Below are 11,676 nucleotides of genomic sequence, written 5' to 3'. Positions count from 1 at the left end.
CTCTTCCAAGTTGTAGAATATTGTGTTGGGTCCTAGCCTTAATATCTCATTTGGGTGTTTTATTAAGGACCCAATCAACTAACTTGAATTTCTCCCGTTTTGTAGATGTCAAATTCTGACAACTATGGTCTTCCTGAATCCGTTGGAAAGAGTTTTCCACATGAAGATGATGTTCCACGATTGGATTGTGGAAATGGAAATCATGCTTCACTTCCTCCACCACCTCCTATAATTCTCCCTGAACCACGTGTTCGAAGACTTGAAAAGTTCAAGGTCACTCAAGCCCTATTGGCAAAAAGATACGAAGATGGAAAGTCGGTATGCGCTAATATCTTTGATATGAAGTTGCATATTGATAGATTGGGAATGTTGGGCGTCGATGTCTTTAGGAAGCTGGCTGTTGACTTGGTTCTTCAATCACTTCCCGAATCATATAGTGAGTTCATTAGAGAGTACTATATGATGGACCGAGACGTGACCCTCATTGATTTAACTTATTTGCTTGTTGCTGCTGAATCAGAAATGATCTGGCGGACTGATCAAGCAAACTTGTCTTGTAAATCAATGTCTCAACCTTCAATGGATAATGGAAACATTGGAAGTCCAGAAAAGTTTTCTCTACACAAGAGAAAGGCTAAGTCTGAGATAGTCCCTTGTGCCATTCCCAAAAATCTGTGTGTTTCTACTGCCAAGAGAAGGGGCATTGGTCACGAGCTGCCCTAACTACCCGAGAGATCTAAGAGATGGGAGAGTCAAGATGTATGACTCTACTTCAGGTAAAATCCACTATCTAACTCTATTAAGTTTTTTTTTTGGATTCTTAATACATAATGTGATAAGATTACATTTGGTGTTTTGCAGGATCAAAGAAAAAAAGAAGCTTTAAAAGAAAGAAGTGAGCTGAATCTAGTCATGAAGAAATGGATTTCGATCGCATGATTCAAAGATCGGATTTTTTGACCTGCTACTTCAGAGTTAGGATAGATTGCTAAATAATATTTACATAGTTTTCATTTGTAATCGCATTGTAAGGACAACATTTTTTCCGCAATAAAATAAATATTGATTTTATCTTATTTATGTTTCCTTGCGATGGATTTTATAAAAATTGGTGTTTGAATGTTTCTATTGTTAGCAATATTGTGAATGGATTTGATTCTTAGTTATGTTATTTGTGGTAATGTCAGAAATTTACCAAATAAGGAAAGATTTTCATCGCCCAAGTTTCAATTGGACATAAATTTGGAATCATGCAACTGGTATTGTATGATGAATGAGAAACTTCGTATTTGGGAAATTAAGACTAATTCCTTGTTCACATAAGTATGTGAGTCAAATGAAGGACTAAGAGATCTGGTACACAATGTTGTGCAATGGTTAAGTCCACCACAAAGAACGATAAAATGTTCATCATGATTTGCTAAAAGATTAGTAAATGTGATTATACTTAAAAGATTAAGTATGATTCTGAATCATTGGAAAAGGTTTCATTGAATAGCAAAACGAATAAGAAGAATCAATTAGGCAGAAAGATAAAAGTTTCTCCAATCTGAAAAGATGGGAGAGTACTTAAGTATCTATTATATGATTAACTTAGTGATTTTGAAACCGTATCACAATTGATCCTCTGAGGAAACCTTAGTACACTAGTATGGCTAAGAAGAGGAATCGGAAATTGTTGAAATGGTTAAATCAATAGGTGAATCATACTTCGTTCCAAAATCAAGTCTTAGAGTCGTACTCCAAAATTGTGATTTGAGTGACATCATCTTAAGAAATTTTAACACACTCATCAAATGTGAAGTAGGAAAATGTTTTCTTGCTCTTGCACGTTTGAAATTGGTAAGTTGTGATGTTTTGGATAAGACAAAGACCAACTAAGACCAATTGTGTGTAGTATTTTCCTTGATAAGGACCTACACTAACTCTTGAATATTTGTTTTGTCAAGAAATGTTTCTTGACAAGAGAATCTTATATGTCAAGAGGTCAGTGGGAGTCTAAATGATCTTGAAAAGTTTCAAGAACTAATCAAGGGTAAACCTATTATTAAACACTAGCACACGACTTGAGGTTTGTAACCTATCGTGTTGACACATTTTGTTTCTGTGCCATTCCAGTTTAAGTCAACTATGCATATGAGTTCTATGAGTTATCAATTGATTGCATAGAGGCAATGCATCCTGATCAATGGAAAGTACATTGATAGGTAGGGATGAGTCGCTCAAAGACTTGGAAGCAATGGTGGGACCCTTGATGGCAAGAAATAAAGAATGAACAAGTTCTGTCCATAAGAGTTTGGATTTGTCACAAACATTATCTTATGATTATGGTTATGACAGATTCACATGGATAGGAACATATACTCCATAAAATCTAAGTGTCACAAGGTTTCTCTCCTTCATGAAAATGATTGTGAGGAAACGCTTTCACTTGGAAGATTTTAATGAGATAGCGATTATTTAAATTGCATTCTCAAATTCGATTATGACTACGACATCCCTCTTCATAGTTCGAATTGTGAGATTTGACAATTAGTTTGAACATTTGAGACTTATTGCTATAAGTTGTAGAATTGTTTAGACACACATGTGAGCTATCTAAGGAAAGGTGTCTGAGTTGTTTTCTTGAACCTTAGATAAAAGATTGTCGAAGCGTATCGTATTAGAAATATGATCTTTGGAAATCAATAAGTATTGTTTTCTAGAAGTTTAGCAGATTTCTGAATACATGTCAAAGCTTGTGGGAGCATAAGTGTTATGCTGATAAGGATATAATCATCATGTTAGTGGGAGCATGATTATTATTTTAAGTATTGCAAGTTAGCAATATTAATTATAGAAAACAAAAGTTTCACTTTGCAAAGTTGCAGGGGTTGAAAAGTTGTTTTGCTATAATTAAGGGAGAGAATATTATACTTCGTTTCAAAAATCTAAAAGCTTGGATCGATAAATTTTAATTAAATTTAGTCAAAGGACATATATGGATGTTATGTTGAAAAGATTCAACATATGGGAATCCTATATGTGGCAATATTATAGCAAGAAACTGGTAAAGTATCACGTTTTTCATTATGAATCGTGTCCCATACGCTTCAGGTATAGGTTCGATTGCATATGCTGTAATATTTGACTGTTCTAAAATTTTCCAAATGCATAGGGCATCAAGAGGGAAAAAGGACTAGAACCGGATTTGACTAAAATAATTAAACAACTGTCAAGGACAATCTAAGGTTCGCTAAGGATTGGTCGTTTGTGAGCAGTTGGAAGTATAGTAATGAATGGACCATAATGACATTATTATGATTAGATATGATTCTATTAATAATGAGTTGTCATATGGAAAATATGGAAATGTTTCCATATTGGGAGTTGGACGTTAAGAATTTATGTCTAGATTAGAAACCTTTATGCAAAAAGGATGTTCAAAGTAATGTACTTTGAATGTGAGACTTCATATCTATGGAATTGTCTTGTGATAATATCCAATAGAACACTTTGTATTTTCGTTGGCAAAGTCTTGGTGACTTTTGTGCAATAAGATTACAAAAGGATCATTGCATAAAATGTTAGAATCTAACATATTTTAGTAGTGGCGAGAATTTTGTGTTCTTACACTAATGATAAGGATTAGGGATTGTGAAATGAGAATCGTTGGAAATGTTTTCAATTGATCTATTTCACAAAGTATGGACCACAGGTAAACAGAGCATGCATGCTTGGAGCATGGGACAACTGTTGTTATAATTCAAGTAATAAGTTGATTACCTGAAACAATGAATAATGAGTAATCAATATGGTGATTAAGTAAAGGTGTCTTATTTATACTCAAAAGTTTGGGGCCATATGGGATTAGTATTATTCTTGTGTTTCACTTTGCATGTTTTGACTTCCCGAATAATAAGATTATTCAAACCATCCACAGGCGATCATACTTTGGAAGTAGGTATGAAAGAAGACTGTCATGAATCTGACTGTAGATTGTCTAAAGTGTTTTTGACATAGCTAAAGTTTGCTGCAGGGTTCATGAGTGCTCCTATAAGATTAGAGTATTAGATTAAACCCACGCTCACTTGAATCACTTCATGGATTTTATCACGGGTGATTAGTGAGACGATAATATCTTATATTCTTGAAACCGAGACGTGTGAGTTGTATTCTACAAGTTGGTTGCACATTGATAATATGTAAACGCACAAGTAACTTGGTGTTATAAAACATATTGTTGTGTGTGATTTGATGAGTAGGTACAAGCGAGCATTGAGTCAAAGTTTATCTATTCCTTTTACCTAAAGTGGGATAAAAGCGATATCCATAGGCCCCTCGATGATTTAGTGATGACACCCTAAGCGCTTGGCCAAACCGGGACTGAGTTGACATGTTCAATTGTAGTCTGTTGTCAGTCGTCATAAATCGAAAATCGGGAAACAACACATAGACTGAGAGAATGATTATAATCCATGTCTCAGTCTATACGATATCTAGAATGGAGGAATATATGATCCCTTATCTTAGGGACAGGTTGCTGATAAGATCAGAGTTCGACAGCGTCTTTAAGAGCTACGAAATCTAATCGGATTGTACTTGCATTATAGTTACTAGACTTATCCAAGTGAGAGACTGTTGAATTAGTGTCTAAGCCCGTAACTATATTTGGTATGTACTTGACCCGGTTGTGCATGGTCCTTTTGGGTTGCCTTCACCAAAGCAACTTGATAGGATGATTTATGGAGAGAGAGAGAGAGAGGTTATTATGATTTATTAATATATTATATGAATAATATATTAAAGGAGAAATCATATTGTTTAATTAATATTAGTCAAGAATTAATAAGAATTAATTTTTTGGGTAAAAGACATTAATTATATAAAGGGGACTAGAACTGTCAATTGTGCGATAGTTGAATATTGGGCTAATGGACTCCATAGAAGTTGGAGTGGACGAAATCTATGGGGAAACCCATTAGAATTCGTCCAGGGCTTCTAAGGAGGGAGTCAATGGGTTGCTTAGGGCCTAAGCAGTCATATTAGGGTTTCCTAGTTCAAAACCCTAATAGCCTCACTATATAAGGAACCCCTAAGGCCCCAAAAACGTGTGGAAGTAATCCCTAAAGGATCTTAGTCGTTTTTGGTGCTCCTCCTCCCTCTCATAAGTCATTCTCTTGCCTGTGGTGTTTGTAAGCCATTAGAGGAGTGACATTTGTGACTCTAAGCTCCAAGACAAGAATATTCAAGCCATTCTTGTAAAGGTAATCATCTAGATCTGATCTTATATGATAATTTCGAAATATGTATGCTAGATCTAGGGTTTATAAGCTTTGGATGGTTATTGCATGTTCATTAGACAAACTAGACCCAAAAGCTTTAGGGTTTGCATGTACACCATAGGATTGATGTAGTGCTCAAAATCATCAATTACATCACCCACCTCCAAATGAGAAACGATTTGGAACAGGGCGTTACACTTGACCACAACTGAATATTGAATAAAGAATGACTCAGGTTTAGAAAATGGTTTAAATACTAAAATCTCGGACATTCGAAATTCAAAATTCTTAGAATAATGGAACGCTAAGATAAATCCTAGATAAATGGGCCACATCACATCATCACTTAAATAAACTTGTTCTCGAAGTCTAGAAATCTTCAACTCTCAGGATCGTGGATTGAAGATTTCCGGGGGCAATTGTTATGGGTAGAATTTTCATCTTTACTTTATTATAAATATCTTGAACTTATGCTAACATCATGGTGTTATGGATGTAAATTCTCACAAAAATCTTATGCATGATTTAAAGTAGCATGCTGACAAGGATCTTGACCAACATTTTGATCAAGATACTAGAGATTATTAACCCTCATGTTTTCTCTTTGTTTCTTTATTTATATGATTCATGTTTTGAATATGTCAACAAAGCCCCGGTCAAGACGAAATCACAATAAAAAACATGAAGAAAACACATAGTCACCTAGAAATCGGGATAAGATAAGAGAGTTCATAAATGATTTCGGAAGTAAAGATAATGTTGAGTTGTCAATAAACATTCATTTCGAAATGCCCCTCTTGTACGCTAACGTTCTAGGCCTACTTCGCGGATCGAAGGGAGAAGACCTATTCAAAAAAAGAAAACAGACAAGAGAAGAGATCAAGATGACTACCAAATTCATACCAGAATCCTTGATTGTACTAGCTTAAAATCAAGACCACAGTAATGAGAGACTTATCAAACAAAACAAACACAACCAATATTTTTACTTTAATATAAGAGTCTTGCTATTGCAAATGCAAATCTCGCAATCTTCAAGCAGGTGGTCGCCACCACCTCTCCCAGGACCGGGTAATTTGGTCAATGTTTATTCTTCTCAAGAAGTATTTCTTCTATATAAGCAATAAAATGTCTTATTCTACACACTAAACAATGTGCTTAATTAATAAAATATAGTAACTCGTTCGATTGTTTACGTATTTAATTTTATAGTTACTTTTTCCATTTTTATTATTTACTATATAATTTTACTCTCCTAAGACATCATAATGGTATCCACCACCTATCTTGGAGGTTTGCGGGTATCCACCATCTTTCCAAATTTAGAGATGTAGTCAAAATAGTATAGTATAAAATAATAATAGAGGTACGCCACTAATTCAAAGTATATCATCAACAGCAGATATTTCATACAAGAAGGCAAATCTAGCCAATAACTTTTAAATTATTTTAAATTCAAACATATAAGGAAAAAATCCGATTTCCTTTTTTTTTTATAAACTAGTTTTTTATTTAAACATATGTTTACTAAAATAAAAACTATTTTAATATTTAACCACATTTTTCCTCTATAAAACCCCCCTTCAATCTAATGGATTTGAGGCAACCGACTAACTAAATCCCAGATAAAAGAAAAGAACATGCCCTCTTTAACCTCTATAACAAGAAGAAACATGAAGAACCAGAATACGAAGATCTGCATATATGGCATCTTCACATTTGTACTTCTGTGGTCATCTGAACTTGGGGCCAATGCCACTAGAGAGGCCAAGCAATGGCGGCACCACGGTGGCTCAAGGCAGCTGCTGAGAGAGACGTTTTACCCTTCGTATGGAGAAAGCATGCCGAATTCATTTCAGTATAGGAAAACCTCTACCATCTTTAACGTATTAAACTTCGGTGCTAAAGGTGATGGGACAAGTGATGATACAAAGGTATGCAAGTCTTTACCATCACATTTAAAATATATTTGATCTAATCTAAGAATTTACTTGTTTTTGAACAAACCGCTTGACCCGTTTTCCAACCCGTTAGATCTGCTCATTTTGTCACCTATACTTTTCAAGATTGACCAAATGTGTTGTATTCAAACAGGCATTTGAAGCAGCATGGTTTGCTGCTTGTAAACTAGAGGCATCAACCATGGTTGTGCCCAAAGGTTCAGCCTTTTTGATCAAACCCATATCTTTCTCTGGATCCGATTGTCAACCAAACATTATCTTTCAGGTGAACTTCAATTCACTTTTCGATCTCATTATCATATATGTAGCTTATTCATTCGTGAGAATCAGCTAAATTCATTATTTTTTTCAGTTAGATGGCAATATTATAGCTCCAAAAGCCTCAGGAAGTTGGGAATCAGGCCTCCTTCAATGGCTGGAATTCACAAAGCTAAATGGGATCACAATCCGTGGAACCGGTATAGTTGATGGTCAAGGCTCGGGTTGGTGGACGAAATCAGGAACTAAACCAACAGTAAGAACTACAAGAGCCGATTGAATATCCTTGTATGTGTGTAAAAATGTCGATTTAGTAATTTGTTCTAACGTTTTAATGATATGTTTACGCAGGCTATAAGGTTTTATGGAAGTTCTGATGTGACAGTAACGGGAATAACGATACAAAACAGCCCACAAACTCACCTCAAGTTTGATAACTGTCAATCCGTTCAGGTTTCCGACATTACAGTTTCCTCCCCAGGCGACAGCCCAAATACAGACGGAATTCACTTGCAAAACTCTCAAGATGTAACGATCCAAAGCAGTAAACTCGCTTGTGGTATTTTTGTAAACACATCTTTTAACCTTTTATTATCAAAAAACGATATCAATATATATATATATATATATATATATATATATATATATATATATATATATATATATATATATATATATATATTAGTGTTGGTGTTTTAATTCAACAGGTGATGATTGTGTTTCCATACAAACCGGGTGTTCAGCAGTAAACATTCAAAATGTGGATTGTGGACCTGGCCATGGAATAAGCATAGGGAGCCTTGGTGAAGATAAAACGAAGGCTTGTGTTTCAAATATAACTGTTCTTGATACAAAGATCCATGACGCAATGAATGGTGTACGAATAAAGACATGGCAGGTAATTAAAAACGTCTCCATTTTTACGTGAATAAGTTTAAAACTACTCTTATGTATGTACATGTACTCTTGAACAAACGTTAAAGCCTTCTTTTTCATTACTTTTTGTAGGGAGGCTCGGGCTCCGTGCAAGGAGTGACATTTTCGAACATTCAACTCTCTCAAGTCAAAACTGCAATCGTAATTGATCAATACTATTGTGATGGGAGCAAATGTAAGAACGATACATCAGCTGTGGCTGTTTCAGGGATATCATTTGAGAACATAAGAGGGACGTATACTGTAAACCCTGTTAAATTTGCATGCAGCGATAGCTTGCCATGTACAGATATAACTTTAGACACTATACAGTTACGACCAGTACAAGGAAGTGATCATTTAAGCAAACCATTCTGTTCGAATATCTATGGAGAACTTAAAACAAGCACCACCCCTCCAATCGATTGCTTGATCGTTGGAAAACCATCAAGAAAACAAGCTCTAAATAACTACGATTCTTGCCAGAATTGATGCTATTATCTATGAGTAGATAAATGGATAACACATATATGTACGTTTTCATGTAATCAATATAGAAAGAGTTTCATAATATGCGGTTTATCATTTTATTGTCTTTTAGAAGGTCAAATGGTAACAATTATATGTATTTTAATTACATATCGTATGAAAACTACTCAAGTTAACTTGTGTTACAATATATGATTATTAAGTTCTACAAACTTAACATTTTATTATACCTTGAATTGGGTAGATTTTGTATATGTTGCCTTTTGCAAGGTTGTGTTGGTAAGTGCATTCAGATGTCTTAATGAATAAATACCGATGGATCCAGTAAAAAAATGTAATATTATGTAAAGAAGTGGGTTGCGACTCACTTATTAGAAGTTGAGGGTGAAGGACATGCGGATCCTTTGATCCATGCCTTATTGTCTTGACCCGATTATATATTGAAGAAGAGAGTGTAGATGGTTCATTAACATCACTTTTACACACACACACACAACTCTCTCTCGTCACTCTTACTTACTCAAAAGTGTTTAGGGTTTCCATTTAGGGTTTCAATATTCATCGTGTTCTTGTTTTGTAATCTGTTTAACACGAGAGATTAAGTTATTTGAAAGTAGAATATGATGGTTATAGTGATGGTTTTTCTCTTGTATGTTGCATGGAAATGAACTAGTTCATCAATAAAAGTGATTTGTCCATGTTGTAAGTTTGTGTGTTTATACCGTGTACACGGTATTAGAGCAAGGTTGCTTGATATTCTTCTTCATTGAACAACGATGCTACAAACGCTCATTCGTACGTAAGGTAAGGTTCTGATCTCTCCTTCCTTTGTTGTGATTCATTGTAATCTGACAAAGTGTGTGTTGGTTTAGGGTTTTATGTGTGAAACTCTTTGGAGATCTGACACCGATTGTGTTGATCTAGGGTTTCTTTGTGTCTCTATCTGTTAGATCGTTGTTATCTCTTCTCTGTTTTAAGCTCTCCGTTTCTATGAGTTGTTTTGCTCTTCGCTGATTTCTGGCTTTTGCCTTTGTATCTTTGAAGAATCTTGACCTTCTTTATCGACGTTGTTTGTTCTTCAAAACTGATCGATCTAATCTCATCGAAGTTCTAATTAACTCTATTTAGGAACGGGTATTATTTTGATTAACTCAAGTAGAGAATGGAACCAGTAGAACCCAATTTTGCAGCTAAAAGCCCTAAGTGAGTTGGTATCTTCAAAATTGTCTAAAGGACCTTTGTGAGCCTTGCTTTTTTTTTCTCCTTCTCTTATTTACATTGTAGATGTGGTAGATCATTGTTGTCTTAAGTACACTAATTACTTACTCTTGTATTCTTTACTTCATACTTTCCTGTCTTGTTTGATTATCTATTAATTGCCCGTTTTCTTTCGACATTGTGGTTGACTAGTCTTGGGAATCCTATCAATTGTGCCGACTAACTGGAACAAAAAATGAAGATGTTAATTTTGATGTTCTCCTCTATATATACACCCATCCGATAACATTGTAACTACTATTATAAATATTAAGCTGACTGGGACTGAAATTTTTTGTGTCTGGTGTAGTTCTATGATTAGAAACCTTAAGGCTCGCAATGGTAACGCCCGATTTTTTAACAAAAAATACACCAATTATTTTATTTAAATCATAAGTCAATACAGTGTACACTTGTGTTAACAAATCAATGCAAGAAGTTATAAAAAAGGATCGTACATAAAATCATAGTACTAGATCCAAGTCGGGCGTCACGATCTCTACTATACAACTTTCTATCCTTAATAAATCTATAAAAACCTGAAAGGCACAACAATACAAAGGTTAAGCTATAAAGCTTAGTGAGTAACCTAAACATCATATACATATAATATCAATCACATATAATCATAATTAACTCCTTAATACAAACATCATATTGGCTTTCAATATATCACCGAGATTATATATTTTCACCAAACATATATACAAATTATACACACCAGATGTAACATCCTAAAATATCAGAAAACATTTTCATTTTTGACGTACAAAAAATAAAATCAGAGTGACCTCAAGTCGGACTCTTCCCTTTCAAAAAATATCAGAAAACATTTTCAGAAAAATGTATCATAGTCAAATAATATCAGAGTACAAATCCCAATATATATATATATATATATATATATATATATATATATATATATATATATATATATATATATATATATATATATATATATATATATATATATATATATATATATATATATAGTGTCTAAAGTCGGGCGTCACGATCTCTACTATACAACTTTCTATCCTTAATAAATCTATAAAAGCCTGAAAGACACAACAATACAAAGGTTAAGCTATAAAGCTTAGTGAGTAACCTACACATCATACACATATAATATCAATCACATATAATCATAATTAACTCCTTAATACAAACATCATATTGGCTTTCTATATATCACCGAGATTATATATTTTCACCAAACATATATACAAATTATACACACCAGATGTAACATCCTAAAATATCAGAAAACATTTTCATTTTTGACATACAAAAAATAAAATCAGAGTGACCTCAAATCGGACTCTTCCCTTTCAAAATTTGCATTTTCATTTATCTGTAACATCCTAAAATATCAAAAAACATTTTCATTTTTAATTCATTTCAGAACATTTTCATTTTTAATTCATTATCAGAGTACAAATCCCAAAATCACATAATGTGGAAAACATGGGCGGAAGCAGTGCGATCAAGTCGGACTCTTCCCTTTCAAGCTCGAAGTACCTGAAAAAATA

General features: G+C 34.0%; 1 protein-coding gene across 2 annotated transcripts; it reads left to right on the top strand.

Moving 5' to 3' along the window:
- Positions 1-6,875: 6,875 nt before the first annotated feature.
- LOC145109501 (polygalacturonase At1g48100-like) lies at positions 6,876-8,969 on the top strand. Of its 2 annotated transcripts, none has more exons than XM_079046673.1 (6): positions 6,876-7,198; positions 7,359-7,490; positions 7,578-7,739; positions 7,835-8,042; positions 8,191-8,381; positions 8,492-8,969. In XM_079046673.1, exons 1-6 carry the CDS (start codon positions 6,905-6,907, stop codon positions 8,888-8,890), a joined length of 1,386 nt encoding a protein of 461 aa, XP_078902799.1. In that variant the 5' UTR covers positions 6,876-6,904; the 3' UTR covers positions 8,891-8,969. The 2 variants fall into 2 exon arrangements, with proteins under 2 accessions (XP_078902799.1, XP_078902798.1); XM_079046672.1 differs by having other exon boundaries at positions 7,835-8,050; positions 8,169-8,381.
- The last annotated feature ends 2,707 nt before the right edge of the window (positions 8,970-11,676 follow it).

This window comes from Lactuca virosa, chromosome 4 (assembly GCF_052849685.1).
Source record: "Lactuca virosa cultivar CGN04683 chromosome 4, Lactuca_virosa_CGN04683_v6, whole genome shotgun sequence".
Classification (NCBI taxonomy): domain Eukaryota; kingdom Viridiplantae; phylum Streptophyta; class Magnoliopsida; order Asterales; family Asteraceae; genus Lactuca; species Lactuca virosa.
This window is presented reverse-complemented; position numbering and strand designations above follow the sequence as displayed.